This window comes from Urocampus carinirostris, chromosome 17, assembly GCF_059441175.1.
Source record: "Urocampus carinirostris isolate Australia breed hairy pipefish chromosome 17, RoL_Ucar_1.0, whole genome shotgun sequence".
Taxonomy (NCBI): domain Eukaryota; kingdom Metazoa; phylum Chordata; class Actinopteri; order Syngnathiformes; family Syngnathidae; genus Urocampus; species Urocampus carinirostris.
The window spans coordinates 18,559,118-18,583,095 of NC_142365.1; the positions used below are offsets into that span (position 1 = coordinate 18,559,118).

The 23,978-nt window shown below is 41.2% G+C and overlaps 3 protein-coding genes across 10 annotated transcripts in view; 2 read left to right on the forward strand and 1 right to left on the reverse strand.

The window, feature by feature from the left end:
• mia (MIA SH3 domain containing) lies at positions 1-7,921 on the forward strand. Of its 2 annotated transcripts, XM_088321283.1 has the most exons (5): positions 1-225; positions 325-585; positions 3,755-3,888; positions 5,487-5,597; positions 6,834-7,921. In XM_088321283.1, exons 2-5 carry the CDS (start codon positions 468-470, stop codon positions 6,855-6,857), a joined length of 387 nt encoding a protein of 128 aa, XP_088177409.1. In that variant the 5' UTR covers positions 1-225; positions 325-467; the 3' UTR covers positions 6,858-7,921. The 2 variants fall into 2 exon arrangements, with proteins under 2 accessions (XP_088177409.1, XP_088177408.1); XM_088321282.1 differs by having other exon boundaries at positions 1-585.
• A 2,113-nt stretch (positions 7,922-10,034) lies between these two features.
• Positions 10,035-14,949, reverse strand: LOC148349419 (alpha-crystallin B chain-like). Of its 2 annotated transcripts, XM_088321303.1 has the most exons (4): positions 14,696-14,949; positions 12,689-12,727; positions 10,927-11,049; positions 10,035-10,870 (listed from the first exon to the last, which is right to left on the reverse strand). In XM_088321303.1, exons 1-4 carry the CDS (start codon positions 14,888-14,890, stop codon positions 10,682-10,684), a joined length of 546 nt encoding a protein of 181 aa, XP_088177429.1. In that variant the 5' UTR covers positions 14,891-14,949; the 3' UTR covers positions 10,035-10,681. The 2 variants fall into 2 exon arrangements, with proteins under 2 accessions (XP_088177429.1, XP_088177430.1); XM_088321304.1 differs by lacking the exon at positions 12,689-12,727 and having other exon boundaries at positions 14,696-14,940.
• A 4,654-nt stretch (positions 14,950-19,603) lies between these two features.
• The window catches only part of cfap54 (cilia and flagella associated 54), a 55,061-nt gene continuing 50,686 nt past the window's right edge, over positions 19,604-23,978 (forward strand). For all 6 annotated transcript variants that reach the window (XM_088321173.1, XM_088321176.1, XM_088321174.1 and 3 more), the window contains exons 1-7: positions 19,604-19,758; positions 21,797-21,902; positions 21,964-22,113; positions 22,184-22,349; positions 23,389-23,447; positions 23,522-23,665; positions 23,735-23,854. In XM_088321173.1, the coding sequence (XP_088177299.1) occupies positions 19,604-19,758; positions 21,797-21,902; positions 21,964-22,113; positions 22,184-22,349; positions 23,389-23,447; positions 23,522-23,665; positions 23,735-23,854 (900 nt within the window). The remainder of the gene's footprint in view (positions 19,759-21,796; positions 21,903-21,963; positions 22,114-22,183; positions 22,350-23,388; positions 23,448-23,521; positions 23,666-23,734; positions 23,855-23,978) is intronic.

The window sequence follows — 23,978 nt, forward strand, 5'->3', positions numbered from 1 at the left end:
GTTTTAATACGAGCGATTTGAGTCGAAAAAGGCAAAATAAACACGTTACCTGCTCAAAAGTGGTTTATATACGGTGTGCATTACCGTTCGATTACATTCACAACAAATTCAAGCCGGAATAGTTTAAGTTGTATTACATCCCCAACAAATGCAAGACGAGGTGGTCTTGGATATATGTTCGCCATTACATTCCCGAAAAGTGATATAAAAGTGAGATAAAACGAGGTAAAAGTGGTTGTAGTAGCGGGAGTGACGTATGCGCGCTCTCTCGGCAGGGATGCATTTCTCGGCATAACACCCTGCTCCCCCTCTTTTACTTCAAAGAGCCGGCTCACTCACCCGTTACGTTTGGGAACGACACATCCCTGTTTGAAAGGGCTTCTGTGTGAGCGGGGGGCTGAGGTCGAGGCGGGGGTGAACACAAAAAAGTACAAATAGGAGTCGAAAGATCTTCGGAAAGCTCAGACATGCCTTGCAAAATCTTTCTGCTTCTTGGGCTCAGCCTCCTACTGGCGATGGCTCATGCAGGCAAACAGATGCCCAAACTTTCCTCCAGAAAACTCTGTGCTGACTCAGAATGTAGCTGTGAGTATGCAAGCTTTTATTACTGATAATTTCTCATTTCCTCTTTTACTCTGGTGTATTGCAGGATACGGGTATCCAACAATTTAACTCATTCAATGCCAGACTTCTGTTTTCGGCACGCAGCCCCACAGTGTAGAGGTCCAGGGTTCGAACCCAGCTACCCGTGCCTGCTGGGTTTCCTCCCTTCAATGAAAAGCATGCCAGGTTATTGGGCATCTAAATTGTTCCTAGGAATAGTTTAACATGTAAGTTCCCTGCCCTGCGACTGGCAACCGGTTCAGGGTGTCCACTGCCCACTGCCTGAGAATAGCTGGGATGGGCTCCAGCACCAGATAATTGATGGATTGGAGGAGTTGGAGCCAGCCAAATTTTGCAATTTTGACTCATTTTTGAAGGTTATATTTTCTTCTGTAGCTATATCGTGAAGGATTTTATACATTTGACTATAAAGGATTTTATACGATTGAATACAAGTTACATTTATTGAGTGCAATGAAGATTTTCACCGAGTAGGCTTAAGTTCAATGGGCAGTGAAAGTTCAGGGCACCCTAGTGGAGAATGATGTTTACAGGAATGGCGGGAATGGGACGTGAGGCTGATAAGATAATCAGCGCATCCAGACGCAGAGGAGCCCTGTCATTTTATTTGCATTTGGGATACCTCCAATATCAAAAGAATGCCTCCCATGAACACAAAAGGCAATTTGCTTGCAAAATAATATTTTATTGCAAGAAGGCATGCATAAACAACTTTACAAGAACTTCTCCGCATGCACGAAACGTCATGCTTGTTTGCCCATATGACGACGGGACTTTGTCATCTTTTTAGAAAGAAAAAAGCTCTGTGGAAGCATCTCTGTCCTTATCCGTATGTTTATTTTTCTAACCACACTGCTAAACTAAGCATACTCAGGGGCCACCTACACACTCTCAATCGCTAGACACAGGGTTTGCACATCTATGTAGTGAATATGGGTGGTCAATAAATTATTCAATTTATTGACCAATTGAATTAAAGAGTTTATTCTTTTCAAAACTCAACTCGCCTTTTTTGAGCACCACATATGTTTTTCGATCATTATGTCGGGAAAACGGATGAAAAACCTTGTTTGGGTATTCTGTAGGGTGACTACACACACTTTAGGTGAATTCTTTATACCGTTTTGATAGTTCAATATACTTTACTCACACTCTTGGATTTATAGACTTTTCTTTTGCTAATCATCTGCTGAAGAAGCTTGAATAGAACACAAAACAATGATAAGAAAATAAAACAAAGACAACTAGAAGTTGAGAACTTAAACCGGCACCATTTGGATGGACGGCAACGTTGGCCTGATTATTACGTTATTGTATTTTGATAGAATTTCCCCTTTCAACAACATACCAATACCTAACAACAATGAAATGTTTTGCGAAGTTCTGCTTCAATGAAGATGACGACCCTGTCTGTCATGATTGCTGATTCGGGGCACCTGCGAATGCCCTGTTGGCGCCAAAAGCCTTGAGCGCTGATTGTTTCATGGACTCTTTTTAAACCCCCGGCTTCCAAGAGGAAGCTGTCGGATCGTCCTGTCAACCTACGCTTTTGCTAGGCAAGCACCGTACCCTCCGACAATCTCCTGCTCTGTTTTCTCCTGCCTGTTACCTGTTGCCGACCTGTTTCTGGACCCGTTTCTGCCCTACTCTTCCGTCCCGGCCATCGACCAGTTTTGCCTTGTTTCTTGCCTGATACTTGTTGCCGATCTTTTTTTCTGGACTCAATTACCGCCCTGGCTCTCCTGTCCCGGCCACGACCAGCTTTCCTGCCACTCACGACTATCCCCGCTCGACACGGAAGTGCCACTTCCGCGTTCCTGCCTTCAGCTACCCGTGTCTGACGATCATCGGATCGTGAAAGCAAACACTGCTCTCTTTTTCAATAAAACTGTCATGATTGCTGATGTGGGGCACCTGCGGCTGCCCCAGTGGCGCCAACAGCCCTGGTCGCTGATTGGCTCCTTGCCACTTTTCAAACCCCCTGGCTCCCTGTTACCGGCGTCGGATCGTTGCGAACTGTTGCCTTCTGCTCAGTAAGCCTTTTCGTCCAACTTCATTTTTGCCCTGCTTTTTCCTGCATGATCTTTGTTACCGAACCGTTTCCGGACCGGACTTTGCCTGTTCTGCCTGCCTGTTACTTGACCTATTTTGCCCCGTTACCTGCCTACCTCCTGCTACTGACCTCGCTTACGAACTCGACACCGCCTTTGATCTCCAGTCCCGGACAACAACTTGCTATTCCCGCCTGTCTCCGATCCTCCTCGCTCGACACGGAAGTGCCACTCCCGCGTTCCCGCCACCTGCTATCCGTGTTCGTCGATCTGCGGATCGTGGAAGCAAGCCTTTCTCTCCCTCTTTCATCAATAAAAACTGAGAAAACGAGCGCTATTGGGTCCCGTTTCCGTTCCTGGTTTGTGACAAAAACTGAGTTAAACGAACGCTATTGGGTCCTGTCTCTGGCTTGTGACATTGTCTTTATGTCCTCGGCTGTAGAGCGATGAGGATTCCTGGTAGGCTTGAGACCAGGTTGGGACGAGGACCACAGGATGCAGGGTGTCAAAGAAGAGGTTTGACTGCTGGTGACCTGAGGCTTCTCTGAGGTCGCTGGCCTTGTCCCACCAGCCGCTAGCTTGATCAAGCTTAGCCGCTGACTTGGCAAGGTTCTCTGGCTGCTTGTTGAGCTGAGACTTGGTCAGGACCGGCCAGGATTTTGATCCAGTTCTTTTTAGGATATGTCCTCTTGCCATCTTGCAGGCCAACTTCAGACTGCCTTTGCGTGGTGAGACGTGTACCATTTCCCGGTCTCCTGGGAGGGGCGGACCCCTGTGGTGGAGTTGTCGCTGCAACCTTTGATGCACACATGCAAGCTAACGCCCCCACCCAACCCCCAGACCTCACATTTCACCAGTATCAGTCAGATAACATATCTAAGAGATTGACTCAAAACACAGTATTCACTTCACATGTTTTGACATTGATCATTGCAAAACGGAATTCTGACCAATCTTCTACAGTATTCTATGCCGTCATTTGACAATCCTCTAACCAGGTCCATGTTTCGCATATGCACTTGTTTAAAAAAATGATGAAAAAAGAAGTGTCTTTGATTTGTGAATGACTTTATTTGCAGATGCCATCCTGATGGCCCGCGCATTGCAGGACTACCAAGCCTCCGACTGCAGGTTCATCTCCATGCGGCAAGGTCAACTGGTTTATGTCTATGCCATGCTGCAGGACAGCGGAAACCTCTTCTGGGCAGGCACCGTGAGTACAGACAAATTGCAACAAAAATAACGCCGCAATGTGAGAAAAAAACAGACCCAATTTGGGGTCGGAGAAATTCAGGTCAGGTCTGGCTTTAATTGTCAATCATTATGTTCTGGCCGGCTTCTTTCTTGTTGCCCTTTTTTTTAAATTATCCACACGTCATTGTTCTTTATTGTCTCTCTGCATCCTCACTCCCCCTTAAAGTACCCGCGCTAGGTTCTTAAGAATGTTGTCATGATTACTGATTCAGGGCACCTGGGGCTGCCCCGTTGGCGCCAACAGCCCTGGTCGCTGATTGGTTCCCTGACTCTTTTCAAACCCATGTCTTCCAAGAGGAAGCTGTCAGACCATTTTGCGAACCTACGCTTTTGCTAGGCAAACTCTGTACCTTCTGACAATCTCCTGTCCTGTTTTCTCCTGCCTGATACCTGTTGCCGACCTGTTTCTGGACCCGTTTCTGCCCTACTGTTCAATTTTTTTGATAATTCATTATGGAGAGGGATGGGCACAACCAGGCTGTACTTGCCCAAGACACACCACAGGGAATGGTGCCTCTACAGCCCTAGTGGTTAAGGGATCCAACCAACCATTATGCTACTACAGTAATCCCTCGCTGTATCGCAGGTTGCTTTTCGCAATTTCGATACTTCACGGAATTTTAATTGAATTGTCTTTAATTGTCATTGATTTTAGTGTGTGTGCGCGTGTGTGTGTGTGTGTATTTATCTCTCCTTCTCTCTAATTTTGTCTCTCTTTCTCTCTCTCTTTCACTTTCTTTCTTTCTTTCTTTCTTTCTTTTTTTCTCTCTTCATCTATGTATTGTGCTCTCTCTCTTTTTCTCTCTCTCTCTCTTTACTTCTCAGTCTCCCTTGTTCTCTCTTTTTATTTCTTTATCTCCCTTTCCCTCTTCCTATATCTTTTTCTCGTTAATCTTCTAGTTGAAAAAAAAAATCAACTAAATTGGACTCTGAAGAAAGTCAGGAGAGCGCAAAGAAAACCCGATCACCAGCGGGTTTTCTTTGGATTGTTCTGGGTCCGGGAAGAGACAGAGAGAAATCAATAGTGGTGCGGCAGGTTGCAGTGAGAATGCCATTAGAAAAGCGATGGAGGTGTCTGGCTCATGGGTCGTTGTGGAGATCTTGGCCCTCTCCCCAAAAAAACTAGGCTCACTGTGTCGTTGACCATCAGCACTTCCCTCGAGGAGGGCAGCTGCTTACCTATCATCGGCTGGGGTTTCAGCCAGTCGCCATACTTTTCACTACAATACTTGGCATGACATTTGAAATTGTGTTGGAACAAACTTATTAAAATATGACACTAAAATACAGTTGCCACACATTTGTGACAATCAAAACTTGTTTCGTTTTTTAAACACAAATATCAAATGCACTTTAAAAATATTCATTTTAAAATCTCAGACCTGATTGCTTATATTACCGGGCTGAATTGACCTTGGGGAACCACTTGAATATTTGGAACTCCACACTATATTCCGGCCCTTGATTGTCAAATTATTTACTTTGGAAATACTTCCTATATAAAAGGACAACTCTACTAAGCACCATGAAGGTTCATTTTTCTCAAATGTTTGGCAGGTTCAGGATTCATACTACGGAGGCCAAGAGGCTCGGCTGGGTCACTTTCCAAGCTCGGTGGTGGAGGAGGTCCAAGTTCTGGAGCCGGCCAACACACAAGTCCACACCACCGTGGGTTCATTTCCTAGATTTTTTCCTTAAAGGGACACTGGGTAATATTTGACCTCTAGATTTCTGTGGAATGTGTCCTGCAAGCAAAAAATACTGCTCAAAAAGACAAAGAATACAAACTACGGAGTCTCAAAGTGACCAAAAAGGACATTTTCATTCCTTTTGTAAACTAGATAAGAAGGACAGAAAAGGGAGGGAATTGGGGCAAAAGATGGACAGAAGGAGCAAAGGAGAAAAAAGCAAGAAAATAAGGGAGAAAAACAGAATTTTTTTTTTGAGTTTTCCTTCCCTCGCATGTTGGTTGAAGAACAGGGGCTGGTGTCATTGTAACCTGTGCAGTCCTTTGAGACATTTTGTGACTAAAGACAATAAAAATGAATGGGACTTTGGACATGGAATGGAAGAAAGGAAGGAGGGAGGGAACAAAGGTGTGGGGGAAGAAAAGGGCAAGGTATGAGCGAAGTAATAAAGAAAAGAAGAAAGACGAAGAAACGATGGACAAAGTTTAACGGAAGAAAGAAGGGAAGGACGAAAGAAATGAATGAAGAAGAAGAAAATAAAGGACAGAAGGAAGAAAGGAGGAAGGAATAAGAAAAGGGAAGGAAGGAAGAGAAATACAAAAGAAAGAAATGAAGAAAGGAAGGTGTAAAGGGAAAAAAAGAGAGGAAGAAAGGAGAAAGGAAATGGAAAGAGGAAAGGAGAAAGAAAAGGGAAGAAGGAAATGAGAAGGAAAAGGAAAGAAGACAGAAAAGGGAGGAAGGAAATGAAAAGGAGGAGAAAATGAGGTGGAAGGAGAAAGAAAAAAGGAGAAAGGAGTGAGGGAAGGTATGAGGAAAGGAGTGAAGGAAGGAAGAAGGTATAAAAAAGGAAATGAATGAAATAAAAAAAAACAAGAAAAAGATAAGAAAGAGAAAATAATCTTTTTTTTTTGTGGTACCCTTAGCAGGAAGATGGCCGACAATTATGTCAGCTCCGTCGGGGCGCTTCGTTCTTATGCCAAATAAATACAACTTTCTCTTTAAAAAATGAATTTACATGATAATTTGCGTTTGCTTATTTTCCAAATCAATATTGTCCTTTATTAAAATGAAGGAAGTTTTTTAACAAAATAATACACACTGTCCCTTTAACCATCCTAATCGCTCATCCTAGTCCGTAGTTTTTAGACGTTTTGTCTTCCCAGAAATGATTCAAAAAGTTGTTCTCATTTTGCACTTTGCTTTTTTTCATTTTCAGGATTGGGACTTTTACTGCAACTGAAGCCGAATCCATCCAAAAAATAACCGTTACCACATTGCCAGATTTTCATTTTGTCTGCAAAATTGAATGCAAATTTACCATCATTGCTGAAACGTTCTCCTCATTTTTTTATTTGGTTAACAATGAAGGAAATGCAATATTTCCGAAAGTGTTTGTGATTTTAACCAAAGTTATTCACTTTAGCTTGCAATATCCTTTTTTTTTGAGTAAGAGGTAAAATCGGGCCTAATAAAATCCAGCCCGACCCGACTCGGGCCCGACCAATTAACTTGATTTGAGCGACCGAGCCCGAATAAAACCTGAAATTTTATATTTTTGGGAGAGGACACGGAGAGGAGGCGTGTCTCTGGCTTCTAATTTTTTCCCTTCTCTCCTTTCTCTCTGAAATTCCAAATAGGGCTCAGGCTTAAGATCTTACCTCTCTCTTGAGTGAAGTCTTGATATTTTATCTATCAAAAGTAGGGATGCACGATTACTGTTTCTACCAATAACCGATGAAATCACGCTTCTGCATGCTATTACTAGAAAATAGTCCATGTCTTTTATGTCATGATTACTGATGTGACTCAGCTGTGCCTGCGCATTTGGCGCCAACTACCGCGTGTTCTGATTGGCTCCCGGTCAGTATTTGAACCCAGTCATGTTTGTCCGCTTTTGTCAGTCCGTCTGCTAACCTCAGTGAACACGAGGCAAGCTTTTTTCGACCCTGACTCCCACCTGCCCCGTTTTTTGCTCCGGTCTGTCTACGGCTTCAACCCGATTTGATCCTGACCACGTCTACTCTCCCGTCCCGGCTTACGAACTCTTTTTGTCCCCGACTACGTCTACTCTTCCGTTCTGGCTTTTTTGTCGCTTCCGACCCCGACCACGCCTTGCTCTCCCAGTCCCGGCTACCGACCCAATTTTTCCGTCCCTGACACCGCCATCGCTCGCTAAAGAAGATCCACTTCCGCGTTCGGAGCACAATCAGAGTACAAGAACGACTTGCTTCCTGCGTCCAGCGAAACCCGGATCGTGGGCGCAGCCCTTTCTCTTTCCTCAAATAAAACTTGTGAAAAACTTAACGCAATTGGGTCCTGTTTCCGTTCTGGTCCTTACACTTTTATACGTTTTTGATCATTTCAAATCGTGTATGTCGTATGTTTTTTCTAGGGGTATTTTTATTTTAAAACAGTAGTGCTATTTTAGCATGAGGCCAACGATATGATTATGGGTGTGTTCATTATGTGAAAATTCGTTGCTTTGAATGGACAAAAGGGCTTCAATACTGGACAGCAGCCTCCAAAAAGACCACCAACCCTCTGGCTAAAGCGTTGTAATGCAGTTGTTTTACTAGTCTGGGCCCTGTAAGAATGTTTCTTCTACCACACTGGTGTCAAACAGGCGGCCCGCGGGCCAAATCAGGCCCGCTAAGGGATTGAATCCGGCCCGCGAGACAACACTCAGAGAAGCGCAAGAGAAAAACAAGCTGCAGGTTGAAATATGTCAACTTGATGTTGCCAGGTGCCTCTCACAAAGACACTGTACTTGTATTTATTTCTGTCTCTCTCTGTCTCTCTCTGTCTCTCTGTCTCTCTTTTCCACCCCTTTCTCCCAGTCTTTCTCTGTGTCTTTCACTCTCTGTGTCTCTTGTTTTATCTTCCTTTGTTGCTCTTTGTCTCTTTCGCTCTCTGTGTCTTTTAGCCTCTTTTGCTCTAACTTCCTTTTTTCCTGTTCTCTCTTTTCTCTTTCTCTCTTCCTACCCTTTGCGCTTTCTTTTTCTTTTCTCTCCTTCTGTCTTTCTATTTGTCTTTGGATTTCTTTCTTCCTCTCCCTTTCTTTTCCCCCTCTCTCACGACTTTTTATCTCTTTTGTTTCTCACGCTCTTTTTCTCTCTCTCTTTTTATTTGTCCCGCCCTCTCTCCTTTTCCCTCCCTCTTTCTCTTATTTCTTTATCTCTCTTTTTCTTTCCCTTTAGTCTGCTTGTCCGGCCCCCGACAGAATGTTTGTTCTATTGTGTTGCCCCTGAGTTAAAATGAGTTTGACACCCCTGTTCTACCATATAGCCCCCAAGCTAATTTAGCTGCATTATATGTGTTTTGTAAAAAAATTTAAAAAATTAAAAAGACAGATTGATGTTGTTTTATATCACAACATTTATTCTATGTTAATATACAATCAGCATTTCCAAGACACACGCTCACAATATTTTCGCTCGCATGCTAAACAAACATAAATACAAGCTAGCAGTAACAATCTGATTTACAGTATTTCTTTCCATTTACCAACGCCTCCACCCCCTTTTCCCCCTTCTAGCGGAATGCAGACCTGGTCCCGAGTTCCATCCGGCAAAATGAAGGCTAGCTCGAGAAATGTTTTTCTCATCAATTTGAAAATCAAAGAGCATGTTTACACTCAATGTGGCAGTGTTTTTTGCTGTCATTGAAGGGACATTGTATGTTATTTAGCGTCTCCAAGTGGTAAAGGGAATACATGTTTTATTAAAAAAGAACAATATTGATTTGAATGATAGGCAAAACTAAATTTGCATTTTTTTGTACTCGTAGGTAGAGAAACTTGCATTTATTTGAGACACCTTAATGGGGGCTGACATAATTTTCGGCCATCTTGTTTGGACCTAAAGACCTTGTATTAGGCTTGGCAAAAAAAGAGAAAAAAATATATAGTTTTATATTTTTTCCTTGTGTTCTATTGTTTTCTGTTGCAAGACAAAACACAGCGATATTTACTGGTCAAAATAATAATAATAATAATAATAATAATTTCCTTGTATTGTCATTCTGTGTAACAATGTACACAGAACGAAATGTCGATTGCATCTGACCCGATGCAGCCGCAGCCAAGAGAGGGCGCCGCCGACCACTTTTTAAGTCTTAGGAATGACTCGGCCGGGGCGCGAACCCGAACCTCCCAGTCTCAAAGCGGGCGCCTTACCATCTAGGCTACTGAGCTGGTATACACACTGTCCCTTTAAATATAAGTAGACATGCACTTGCTTGTCGTTATGTTGCAAATCTATTTTCTTGCAAGCACGCTTATTTGTTATTAATAAACTTGCCATGTGAGCCATTTTTTTTCTCTTTATTAGTTTTTCCTCATTTTCTTTCTTTCCTTTCATTTCTGCATATTTTCCGTCCCTCTTTTTTTTCTTTTCTTGTTTTCTCTTTGTTATCTTTGTTCTCTTTTCCTCTTTGTTTTCCTTTCCTTTCCTTATTTCCCCCCTTTTTTATTTTCTTGTTATTTTCTTCCTTTCACTTTTTTCTTTTTTCGAATATCCAAGCAAAAAAATGAGAAGAAAAAGGGTTGCGTTTGGTCACTTTTTCGTAGTTTGTTATCATCCTCGTGGTTTGTAGCATTCGTTTTTGGTTGCACTACACTAGGGGTCTCCAACGTGGTGCCCATAGGTACCAGTCTACCTAATTATCCCCCAGATTGGTTCTGAAAATAGTTCACCAGTGCTAGGTCATTGTGATTTTCTCATAGAAACATTTTGTGGTCTTTTTAACCCCAATTTCAGTAATTAGCCTGGTAATAACACAGTAATAACACGATCATTTGATATTTTAGAAACGCATATCAAACTGGTGGCCCATTACGCTAATTAGTAACAAAAAGTAGTTGGTTGGAGACCCCTGCACTACACAATACAGCGACATTTAGTGGTCAAATAATATACAGTGTCCCTTTATTTTGGGTTTTTAGGCAATATTGCTAAGTTAGATACAAGTTTATTAAAATGCTGACCCACAAAACTGCTTGAAAACCAAAACTCTGCCAATTTAGTAGCGGGGATTAGTATCTAATTGGCGGTGATTGAGCGGGTTCTACATCTTTTGCTTGGCCGTGTCGTCGCAGGAGATGGGGATGTTGCGTTCGGGGCCAGGCAGGGACCTCGGAGCGCTGATGGTCAGGACGCCATCCAGCGACAAGCTGGAGGTGATGTCGGCGCACGATACCCCAGGCGGGAGACGATACTTGCGCACAAACTCCCTGGACACGTAGCCGTGGTCGTCCTGGATGAGAAGAAAATGAGATGTGGAAGTTCCACCAGAGGGCGACGTCCGCCTACCTGTCGGTCTTCGTGTTTTGCGTGGACGGTGATGAAGTCATCAGCCACGTTAACGCTGAGCTCGTCCGGCGAGAAGTGCTTGACGTCCACGTAGATGACGTAGCGCTCCTTTTCCACCTTCATCTGGAGGGCACACCTGGTAAGTATGGAGGGCCAATCCTGCCATATGTACAGACTGTGGTGTTGTCCAAACAGAAAGTCCCTTTTATTTTTAAGATGAGTTGTCCAATGTCTGTGTTCTTTTGCCCATATTAATCCCTTCCTTTAGTGAGTTTCAGATATGGCTTTTTCTTTGCCACTCAGCATCTCAGAGTCACCTCTTCACTGTAGATGTTGACACTAGTGTTCTACAGCTCTTATTTAACCAGGCTGCTAGTTGAGGAAGGCGTCGATAGACTGAGGAGATCATTTATTCCTCATGTCATGAGGCTTTTTAACTCCACCCGGGGGAGTAAAAGCCCACATTACCCCCCCCCCCCCCCCCCCCCCACGTTTGCATATTACCGTAGCACTATTTAAATACTCTATAGCAAAATGTTGTATTGTGTATTTTTGTATTCTATATCTTTATTTTATTGTTTTATTTTTCAACACAAGGATACTGCTGGAAGTGTGAATTTCCCTACGGGGATGAACAAAGTATCTATCCATCTATCCATCTATCTGATTTCTTCAACTCGAGGTACTTGTCCTCTTGTTTGGTTGCATCCCTCCACTTCTCTTTCTATTGTAGTCGAGCGAGAAAAATTAACTGGGAAAATGCGTTTGTCAGAGAAGGAGCCCAGCCAGGAACATGGTGCAAGAAGGCAAGAATCTTGGCAATGGCCCAGCAATCTTAGCGCTCTGTAGATTTGAAGAAGCAACTGGGGTTCCCCCAGCACATTATCAGCACCACCCTGAGGCCGGACATCCTACTGGTCTCAGAGCGCATCAAAAACATTTTGTTGGTAGAGTTGACAATGCCATGGGAGGACTCCTTGATGGAAGCCTGTGAATAAAAAATGACAGAGTTCCAACTGCTGGTGATTGTCAGTCGGCAGCAAGGCTGGAAGGGAAGACGTATGCCCATCGAAGTGGGCAACAGAGGATATGAGGGACACTCGCTCCACAAAGCTTTAAGTGGCCTGGGCCTAACGGGAACAGCAAGGAACAGAGCCATAGAGAACACCATAGAGGAAGCTGAAAAGGGCTCAAGAAACCTTTGGATTGTGAGAGGAGAGCCATGGGGACAGGCAAATGCCACCTGAACACAGGCTGGGTTTTGAGACCTGAAACTATGAACCTAGGAAACTTACTGATGATGTGTTTATCAGTGCATCAGTTGATTTATCTTAGAACTACTCTAATTAGAGACTGTTTGTGCTGTCCTCTGATGGGAATAGTACTCACTCTTGGGGGAAATCTCTTCAGTTTCATGGCAATTTCTTGCATGGAATAGCCTTAATCTCTTAAAACAAGAAGTGACTGTCGAGTTTCATATTAAAGTTTTCTTTTTTCTGGCCATTCTGAACACTTAATCACACCCACAAATGTGATGCTCCAGATACTCGACTACCTCAAGGGAAGGTCACTGTAATAGCTTCATTAACCAGCTGAACAGTTCAGTTGAGCTAACATCATTGCACATGTTTTTTTAAATAATCCAATAGCCTTCTCATGCAATTAGCAAGTAAAATGTAAGATTAAAAAAGTGTTGGCTGTTGGAAATGGGCCTCTATTCACCTATGTATATGATGCATTTGCCTATAAAATAGTAACTTACCACGTTAGTGTTGTAATCTTCATTAAAAAGGCGGGTTTCCTTTAAAAAAAAGACATGTCCAAGTGATTCCAAACTTTAGAATGGTAGTGTATATGGCATAGGAAAAACAACACATAAATAAATCACGTCATACCTAAATTCTGTGACATAATTGCTATTTATTCATATATTCATGCATTTTGTCATTTACCTTTTCATTTCTTTCTTTCGGTATTTTGTTATGTGTTTTGTCGTTTATTTTTTGGGTGTATTTTGTTGTGTATTCGACATTTATCTATTTCAGTATTTCATTTGTTGTGTATTTTAACATTTATTTTGTTATTTATTGATTTCAGTATTTATTTTGTTGAGTATTTTATTGTTTATTTTGTCTTGTATTTTGTTGTGTATTTGTGGTGTATTTGTCATTTATCTATTTCGGTATTTAATTTGTTTTGTATGGGCAGCACGGCGGCACAGTAATTAGCGCGTGTGCGGCACAGTTCTAAGGTCATGGGTTCAAATCCAGCTACCAACCTTCCTGTGCGGAGTTTGCATGTTCTCCCCGTGCTTGCTGGGTTTCCTCCCAAATTCCAAAAAACATGCATGTCAGGTTAATTGGCCGGTCCAAATTGTCCCTTGGTGTGAATGAGCGAGTGAATTGTCTGTCACTGTGTGCCCTGCGACTGGCTGGCAACCAGTTCAGGGTGTCCCCTGCCCACTGCCCGAAGATAGCTGGGATGGGCTCCAGCACCCCCGCGACCCTATTAAGGATAAGCAGTGCAGCTAATGGATGGATGGAATTTGTTGTGTATTTTATCTATTTTTTTGTCTTGTGTTTTGTTGTGTGTTTTGTTGTGTAATTGTAATTTATCTATTTCTGTATTTAATTTTTTGTGTATTTTATCGTTTATTTTGTCTTGTGTTTTGTTGTGTTGTTTGTTGTGTATTTGTAATTTATCTAATTTGGCATTTTTATCGTTTATATTGTTGTGTATTTTGTTGTGTGTTTTGTCTTGTATTTTGTCGTTTATTTTGCTGTGTATTCTGTTGTGTATTTTGTTGTGTATTTGTCATTTATCTATTTAGGTATTTAATTTGTTGTGTATTTAATGGTTTATTTTGTTTTGTATTTCGTCCCTTATTTTGTCACATATTCCCCCTGTACATCTTATGTAATTTGTTGTGTGTTTTGTCATTTATTGATTTCAATATTTGTTGTGTATTTGTTGTATATAGTGTCGTCTATTTTTTCACAAAAAATATATTTTATAGTTTGACCCACTTCCTCATTTGAATAACATTTTGTTATGATAAAATACACGACAATTTACACAACAAAATATACCCACAAATACACAACAAAATTAATGACGAAATACACGAGAAAATATGCGACAAAATAAACGATAAAATACTGTACATTACAAGAAAAAATAAATGATAAAATCAATGGCAAAATATAATAAAATATATGTGACAAAATAGATGACAAAATAAACATGAAGGTACATCAAAAAATGCTCGACAAAAGACAAGAAAAAATCAATGTCTAAATACATAACATAATACATGACATGTTAAATGACAAATAACATAACAAATATACCACATAATGAATACAGGAATAAATAAATGGTAAACTAACTGACGAAATGCATAAATAAATGAATCAATTTTATGTATACCACACATGTATGTATGTATATATAGATATATAATATCTCTCTCTCTCTCTCTCTCTCTCTCTCTCTCTCTCTCTCTCTCTCTCTCTCTCTCTCTCTCTCTCTCTCTCTATATATATATATATATATATATATATATATATATATATATATATATATAGATAGATAGATAGATAGATAGATAGATAGATAGATATACACATACAGTAGGTATTATGCCATTTATGTGTTGAATTAGTTCTATGGTTGTACCTATTTATTTATTAGTACTTTTATTTCTAGTTATGTCAGACGCTTCTACATACATAAGGAGGTCCACGGAAGACAATTTCATGATCTTTACCTCGCCGTGTCCCTTTGGCGTCCAGTTGAGCCAGCGTGAGGACGTGGGACGGTTCCAGGTGAAGGACCACGGTAGGGGCCACACCAGGGGCCAATCACCCAGGGGCCAATCGCCCACTGACTCGGCGAAAGACACGTCGGCGCGCCGATATGGCGAGGCCCGGCGGTACCAGGGGTGCTGAATGGGGATGTCCATGATGACAAGAGGTTTGGTGTCTGTTGGGTGTGTGATAGGTGCTGGCTGCGCTTTCCGGCACCGTGTTTATATAGTGCTTTGCTCAAATGCCTCCAGTAAATCCCCAGCCAAACAGTACACCCCCGCCCACCATGATCTTTCTGGAACAATGATGTCAACTGTTTGCCCCATTGTTTGGTCTTGTCCACGGCGGCTGGTCATCTCCCTCCCGTTCCACAAACACATTTGTGATGTTCGCTGACGACTAGGGCTGCAACTGACCACTTTTTAAATAGTCAACTAGTCACCAATTATTAGGGTTGTCCCAGGGTCACCACCCTAAACTAGCGCACAAAACAGTGAAAATATATATCTTGTGACTTATTTGATTTTTTGTCGCTGCTTGTCTAATAGCCAGGAGCTCAGAGATCTGCTCAATTGCCTGGACATAGTGTCACTCAGTATGGGATGGAAATCAGCACATAAAAAAACAAAAGTAATGACCAACAACACCCAAGGTTTCATCACAAACATCACCATCAGCCACCAAGAGCTTGGACCGGTCACTAATTCAAAAAGCTCACCCTTCATGTATATAGTTTCTTGGTTTTATTACGCTGGCAAATGTGTGGACAGCAAAGTAAGACTTTCATTGTGCAGAGAATCATTGTTCTTTACTGTGCATATGACAAGAAATGCTTTGAATTAAAACCTGATTTCTGAAACATTGAACATTTTTAAAAGATGTTACAAATAAAACTCAGACTGTGAGACATGGACTCTCTCAGCAAAGCTGAAAAGGAATATCCAGGCCTTGGAGAATGTGATGCCACAAAGAACTGTTGTCAACTGTGCATAGACGAAAACTGCAGTGCTAGGGTAACGTCACCAGATCATCAGGACTGGTTAAGATTATTCTTCAGGGCACAGTCCCAGGGGGCAGGAGAAGAGTATTATCAAAAAAAGAACTGGGCTGACAACATCAAGGAATGTACTGCTGCTGACTTTACCACGACCCAAACTCGGGCCAGGAACTGTCAGCAGTGGAGAAAGCTTTTCAGAGATGCATCCTCAATGGACTCCTGACAACTCAGCTGGTTAAGGGATCTGTGAACCGTGATAAGGTAGCTACTCTGGTTATCACAATTTACAAGCAATCAGGTAGGTTACTCTTGAGGTGAAGGACCCTGCCAAAAATGAAAATGCTTTTGCGTCATAACAGGGGTGATGCAACACAACCACACACACACACCACACAAACAACCATTTTTTTCACTTTAAATTTCGCTTTAGGATATGTTTACCCTGAAGTGCCATGTCCAATCTTGCATGCAATGTTTTATTCTATTCTCCCCGCTTGGCAGTCATGAGGGGACGTTGGCCGGTAAAACTGCTGATGCTACCACCCAGTAAAGGCCCTAGTTTGGCCCCCAAAGAGAGGCACTGGTATTTGTATGAGAACCGGTGAACAGGATATTGGCCGCTGCCAAAAGCTTTAGGAGCACTAGCGATGTGGATGCGAAGCATGAATGGGAAATGATGAGTTTGTTAGGCGAAGCATTACGCCAGAACGGTTTTGCTGGCAGCTCCTTTCGACCCGGCTACAGATCTAAATCTTCACTTTTGTTGTTATAAAATGTTAGAATTTTTCCCCAAATGTTTGTCGACAAACCTCAGAACAAAGTGTGAGGCTGGGCAAGGAGTTGGATGAACCTTTTGAATTGAATTTAAATAAATTGAATTGTCTTTATTGTCATTGATATCAATGTTGTGCATTGTGTGCATTGAGATTAGACATGGCACTCCAAGAGAAACAGGTAATAAAGACTTTAAAGAGAAAAAAGATTTTAAAAAACTGTCAGGATAGATAGGCAAAATATTTATAACGTAGTGCTTAGAGACTGGCCTGAGTTTTAATAATACTACAATGTTTTTGAATTTTAAAAAAGAAAGAAAAAAAGAATAGTGCATCGTTACAATAATGCAATAAAAAAGTACAATAACATTTAGAAGCAACAAAAAAGAAGAAGAAAAAAGAAAAAAAGGCGCAAAGTAAGTTTTCATAGTTTTGTGCACTTGCTTAGGGTGGTGGTGGCCCTGGGTAAGAAGGTGTCTCTGAGCCTGTTTGTCCTTGTTTTAAAGGACAGGTAGCGCCTACCAGAGTGCAACAGGTCAAAGAGGTGTTTTATAATGTTGATGGCTCTGCTGTGATATTGCAGACAGGCAATGTCCTCTAGACTGGGAAGAGGGCAGCCAATAATCTTCTGGGCTGTGTTGATTGCTCGATGACTTGATAACCAGTACTCACTTTTGAGTCCTGGGTTAAAAATAGCCTAGGCTCGGAGGACAAAAGTCTGTCAATAAGGAGTTTTGAATCCAATACCTCAACAATACATAAAGAACATATAAAATGAAAATTGTATTTGACTTTATAAATAGAGAGCTGTATCTACATGTTCATTTTGTATTTTGGCTTGTATTAGTTTATAGTCTAATTTCATTAAATTGGTTTAGAAACACTCAGAAACAGATCAAAGTAATAAAATGTCCCTTTTATTAAGCACTAAACCGTACATGCCATCCTTCTGACTTTAAAAAGTTTTAACGTGCATTCCACCACATTTTTATACGCAAAACATAATTTGTGACCAGAATAGTAAACAACATTGGATTAAAAAACCTGATGGGCTGTATGCAGACATGGGGACTTGAGACTTAGTGACTTGGACTCGAGTCGACTCGAGTCGCTGTTTTTATGACTTGTGACTTGACTTGGACTTGGCAATCTAAGACTCGGGACTTGACTTGTGACTTGACTTGCCCAAGAAAAAAATACTTGGGACTTACTTGGGACTTGAAGGTGAAGACTTGAGACTTACTTGAGACTTGCACATGTGTGACTTGGTCCCATGTCTGGCTGTATGTGGCCCACGGGCCATACTTGGAACATATTTGTGTCTTCACGCTCACGGGACGGGTACTCAGGCGAAGCACCTGAATATACAGTTAAAGCTGGTTCTTAAAGCCACAGTGTGTAACAATTGACCACTAGATGGCAATGTGTTGCCAGGTACGAGCGAGGGCCAATGCCACAGTGCACAGGATGGCGGGTTGGGACAGAACAAACATGGCGGAGACTTAAAAGGGATGCCACTGTGTAAAAGAAATATGCATTTCTCGTCCTATGTGTTTTTTTTAACTAACATTGTTACAACAAGTGATGCACATTTTCCTAGTATTCAAATCAATATTTTTTTCTTTCACTAAATGAAAGGGTTTTTTTGTACAACTATGAGGCACTAAATAACACACTGTCCCTTTAGTGCAGACCGGAAACGTCGTTTAAAAAAATCGATTTAGGCCCAGGTGTGAAGTTTTTTGGTTTGAACAAATTTATTGACACTAATAACAGCAAATAAACAATGTGAAGTTTTAACAACTCTTCTCGACAATCTTAACAGCAATCAAGCATATTCACAATTTCGTTATGAACATATTCACAATTTCGTTATGTAACATCTTTGATAGTGTCAATAGATCCTTCCAGTTTGAACAAATTCATTGACACCAATAACATCAAACAAACAATGTGAGATTTGCACAACCCTTCTCGACAATATTAACAGCAATCAAGCATATTCACAATTTCGTTATGTAACATCTTTGTCAGTTTCAATAGATCCGTCCAGCCCAAAATCGATTGTTTGTTGCTCTGGACAAATCCACCGACACCAACAGCAGCAAACAAACACGACAATCTCAACATCAATCAAGCATATTTAGGTGTGAAATGAAATGAAATGAAATGATCTGCATTTATATAGCGCTTTTCAAGTCAATGACTTCCCAAAGCGCTTTACATTGTGCTTCACATTTCCCAATAGCGGCCGTGATCTGTGCCGCCCTGTAAGGCGCTAACCTGCTTATTGGGGGTAATTGGGGGTTCAATGTCTTACCCAAGGACACTTCGACATGTAACACGGACAAGCCGGGATTCGAACTGGGATCCCTTAATCCTAAAACGATCGCTCTACCTCCTGAGCTACTGCCGCCCCAAAGTGTGTGAAGTAATGTAAGTAATAAGTAATAAGATATAAAGACGGCGTGAGGACATTTTGAAATGTTAATTAGCAGAAGAAAAAGCGTATTTTTTTACTCCCGCCTCAAAGAACAACGTCACGTGAAAGTGGTCTGTAGCCCTTGAGTAAGTAGCGGCAGTAGCTCAGGAGGTAGAGCGCTCGTCTTGGGATCAAGGGATCCCGGTTAGAATCCCGGCTCGTCCGTGTTACATGTCGAAGTGTCCTTGGGTAAGACACTGAACCCCTAATACCCCCAATAAGCAGGTTAGCGCCTTACATGGCTGCAAGGCCGCTATTGGGAAATATGGAGCACATTGTAAAGCGCTTTGGGAAGTCATTGACTTGAAAAGCGCTATATAAATGCAGATCATTTCATTTCATTTAATTTGAAAACACAAGTATAATACAATCCAAAAGAGTTCAAATCCATTTTTATTATGCACAATGACCCCCCAAAAAAATCAAACAAATACACGTCACAAACTGAATTCCAAACACACCATTACGTTTGAAGTAGGCAACCGGGAGATCGTATGTCTTAAAATTCCGACTTTCTGGGTTCCTTTAACGCATCACTCGCGACTGTCTTACTGTATGTTTGATAGCGTCGTTGCCATGGCTACCAAATGAGCCACTCTGGTTTTGGAAAATTATAATGGCTTCGATGAATTTGCCTGCGACTTATTACGGGAAAGTTGACAAAGGGAACCCGGTGATCGTTTCTTTTGAGCGAGACATACATTCGTTTATGACTGTGATGAAACGAGCGGCGTCGTCCACTTGCCAGGAGAACGGTGCCTTTGCTAAGGGGTAAAGCTAGCTAGCTAGTTTGCGCCGCCGTCAAAGTTAACAAAAAGTTAACCAAAACTTTTCTTCTTTTGAAGTTACCAGATACTGTATAATATGTTTTATAGCTAGCAAAGTTGTTCTTTTTAAAATGTCATATTAATTATACATGTATTTTATAATAAGCTACATTTGTTCTTTGTATATTTTCATATATTTTTTCTAACAGCACCTTTTGTTCTTATTCATTTACATGTAAATTTGATAGTTTATTGTGAGGTCATTTGAAATTGTTAATAGCATAAAATAATTTGTTTTTCTGTTGACATTGCATTTTTAGTTAGCCATGTGAGTAGTATCCATTTAAATTAAAGTCATTAATTACGGCAGCTAGCTTGCACATCTTGCCTTTTTTAAATTATCATATTTAATACGAGGGCAGCACGGCGGGGCAGTGGTTAGCGCATGTGCGGCACAGTTCAAGTCATGGGAACCTCCTGCGTGGGTTCAAATCCAGCTCCAGACTTCCTGTGCGGAGTTTGTATGTTCTCCCCGTGCTTGCGTGGGTTTCCTCCGGTTTCCTCCCACATTCCAAAAACATGCATTTCAGGTGAATTGGCCGGTCCAAATTGTCCCTAGGTGTGAATGAGCGAGTGAGTTGTCTGGTCCCCGTGTGCCCTGCGATTGGCTGGCAACCAGTTCAGGGTGTCCCCTGCCCACTGCCCGATGATTGCTGGGATGGGCTCCAGCACCCCCGCGACCCTAAGCGGTGCAGCTAATGAGATGAGATATATAATACGGGAAGCACGGTGGAGCAGTGGTTAGCGCGTGTGCGGCACAGTTCTGAGGTCATGAGATCGAACCTCCTGTGTGGAGTTTGCAGGTTCTCCCCCTGCTTGCGTGGGTTTCCTCCAGGCACTCCGGTTTCCTCCCACATTCCAAAAACATGCATGCTGAGTTAATTGGCAAATTGTCCCTGTGACTGAGCGAGTAATTTGTCTGTCCCTGTGTGTCCTGTGGCTGACTGGCAACCAGTTCAGGGTGTCCCCTGCCCACTGCCCGAGGATGGCTGGGATGGGCTCCAGAACCCCCGCGATCCTACTGAGAATAAGAGTCGTAGATAATGGATTGATGGATGGATATATAATACGTATCGCTAACTTTCCTTTTTTTTTTTTTTTTTTTTTTTTTTTTTTTTTTTTTACATTTTAATATACATTTTATAGCTGGCATCTCAGACGGCTGGCAACATTTTTTGTAATTTATATTTATTTATTTCTAAATATTTAACTGCTAGCCCGCTAGCTAGCAAACTGATACCCTTTCATCATTGAGCCTTTTCTTATCATATATAATATATTTTATGGCTAGCTCCACTATGTTTTTTTTAAACTTCAAATACATATTTTGTAGGTAGCATTCTAGACAGCGAGCGCATTTTGTTCTTTTTATTTTCATGTATATTTCATAGCTAGCACGATAGCTAGCTAGCACCTTTAGTCCTATTTAGATTTTCATATGTAATATTTATAGCTAGACATCTATTGTTCTTTTTACATTTTCATACATATTTTTATAGCTACCAAGCCAGCTAGAACACACCTCCATGCTTTTCAACTTTTCATTTATAACAGTTTTATAGCTAGCAACCTGGCTAAGTTTTAAGTTAAGTATTTACAGTACAACATAATATATTTTATCGGTAGCAAACTGACTAGCTAGCTTTTGTAAATAGCTTATTGTGAAGTCATTCGCAACATAACTTTTTTTTTTGACATTACATTTCAAGTTACCTATGTCAGTTGAATCTAATTGAATTGAAATCATTAAATATGTTAGTTACCTAAGTAGCTAGCACTTAAAAAAAATCATAATCTCCATTGCTAGCTAGATCATTTTTTATTTTTTTTTATTTTCATATACAATATATTTTAAACATAAACATCATAACAGTAGTGAATAGGTTGATTGTTGCCTTTACACTTGAGAATGTTTCTATCCCCAAAGCAAAACTTGGATTGTAAATCCAGTTAAGTGTCCTGGCATTGCCTGTTTTGTAAAGGGTGACCCTGCTGGCAGATATCTGGAGAAACTTTAAACCACGTCTTCCTTTCAAATTGTACCAGGAGCGCATGTTACAGATTGGCGATTTCCTCACCGGGTTGAAGGTACTTGTCAAATTTTCACTTAGATGTATTCCATGTTAGAATGATGGTCATCTCCCCTCAGTTGTACCAGACGGCATTGTCCCAAGGTTACGGTCTGCACCTACTTCAATTCTGCTCCACAAGTATCACTGACATCACTGACGTCCACCACTTCATCAGATGCTTCTTTCCTGGAGGTTTTGACCAAGACCAAGATGTCTTTATCATGAAGGTCATTGCAAGTACTGTACCCATTTTGTTCTGCTGGATTGTAGCTGAGAAGCTTTTTTTTGCGTGTGAAGGTCCGTTCCATGCTTGGCTGTGCACTGTGCATCTTTGAGTTGGAGAAGAAGCCCATGGTCCTCTGTCAGAAAGGCCTTTCCAAGCTGCTGCATGTGCTCAACTTCATCAGGATCATGATGCAGGCTTTGCAGCACGACAAGAACCTCTCCTGGATCATTTATAACGGTTGGCTACTTTTCTTTATGCAGTGATGCCTTGGTACTTGACCATAATACGTTCGAACAGAGAATTGTTGGAGTGCTGAAACATTATTTCCCATACAAGTCATGCTATTTATTTTGTTTAACACGTTCTGACCTCGCACTCAATATCTTGAAAGAGATTAAAATAATCCACATTTCTTTGACACTTCTTTCTGAAATGTGAAATATTGGTTGAGATATATCTGGTGGATTTTCGAGGTTTTGACATTATTTTAGTAATCCACCCTAATTTATTCGCTGTAAGCTGTATGTGAGCTGTGTTTTCCAGACTATCCGCGATATATTGAAGAGGCATTTGAAAAGCGTAATTTAAAAGAAGTACAGTAAGAATATGATATTAGGAAATTTGTGTTCAACTACTGTTTTTTTCAACTACCAAACCATTTTTTGTCATAAAAAGTCATGCTGTTTATTTGTATCTATTTCTACCAAATTCAATATTTACAAACTATTTATTCAAACATGGATCTAACCCCAAGTGGGAGGTGGCTAGAATCAAAATCACATTCACATTTTGAATTTTTTGGGAGATTGATACAGAGGAGGAGATTCCCAGCCTCCTCGCTCAACCCAACTGATGTGTCCCAACATTTCGTTGGGAGTCATTAAGTGACCAAACCCCCCCAATTTTAACCCCTAATGCCGAGCACCAAGCAGGGGGGCAATGGGTACCTATGTTGTAAGTCTTCGGTATGACCTGGTTGAGGCTCGAACCAGCAATCTCCAAGTCTTGGGGAGGGCGCCCTACCCCCAAGGCCACCAACCATAAGTACTCAAAATATAAAACATAGACCTTGCAACATCCCAAAATGTAGGACTAAATTTCTAGTTAAATACATGTTTTATTCAAATGCTCCCGAACAGATGAATAAATATATCTATACCATTATTTCTTTTACGAAAAATCAGTTCAGACCTCGACCACGAAAACAAAACTGGTTCAGTTTGAAAGCTAGAGGCAGCACTGAATTTCTAAAACTTATTTCCCGAATTTTTTCCAGGGACGTTGCACATATTCAAGATGTGTAGCTACCTGATGGCGTTGAACCATAGAGCAAAGGTGGACCATCAAATACATTTTCCTCCCACATAAAGTCTTATCTTTTTTTAAACTCAGTTTTATATTTCTTTTAGGCTTTGGAGTACCTTCTCTGGGCAAGCCTGACTTTAGAGTCCACCATGCCTGTCATGACTGTCAAACATCTCCCGTGGCTCGTCAAGCTCTACTGTGCTGTCTGCCACTGTTACTATGACAACCAGGCCTCTCTACATGCTGAGGTGAAATCGACTTGCTGCAAATGTTGACAACAAAACATCTTGAATCAAATTATTTATGAATTTGTGAAGGAGTTCGCCAGGAGAGCATTGGGAAAAATCAACGACCTTGCAGAGCAGGAGAAGGATAAGGAGAACGCGAGCCCAAGGAGCAAAGAAACTCAAATGACCTTCAGGGAAGCTTCCATCAAGGTATTAACACTTATTTTTATTTTTGAAGTTCAGCAAATATATCCTTGGCTTTTTTTTGGTGGAGTTCATCATGACTTAACTTTTAGTTAGCTTGTTAGCTTGTGGCATGTCTTCAATTTAGAAT

What these genes read in the sequence shown, in the direction of transcription:
- LOC148349419 (XM_088321303.1), bottom strand. Translation starts at nt 14,890, where the DNA reads ATGGACATCCCCATTCAGCACCCCTGGTACCGCCGGGCCTCGCCATAT. An exon ending in AAGATTACAACACTAACGTG is followed by an intron (nt 11,050 to 12,688) that starts GTAAGTTACTAT and finishes TGTGCCCTCCAG; the next exon opens with ATGAAGGTGGAAAAGGAGCG. An exon ending in CAAAACACGAAGACCGACAG is followed by an intron (nt 10,871 to 10,926) that starts GTAGGCGGACGT and finishes CTTCTCATCCAG; the next exon opens with GACGACCACGGCTACGTGTC.
- mia (XM_088321282.1), top strand. Translation starts at nt 468, where the DNA reads ATGCCTTGCAAAATCTTTCTGCTTCTTGGGCTCAGCCTCCTACTGGCG. An exon ending in TGCTGACTCAGAATGTAGCT is followed by an intron (nt 586 to 3,754) that starts GTGAGTATGCAA and finishes CTTTATTTGCAG; the next exon opens with ATGCCATCCTGATGGCCCGC. An exon ending in ACACACAAGTCCACACCACC is followed by an intron (nt 5,598 to 6,833) that starts GTGGGTTCATTT and finishes TTTCATTTTCAG; the next exon opens with GATTGGGACTTTTACTGCAA.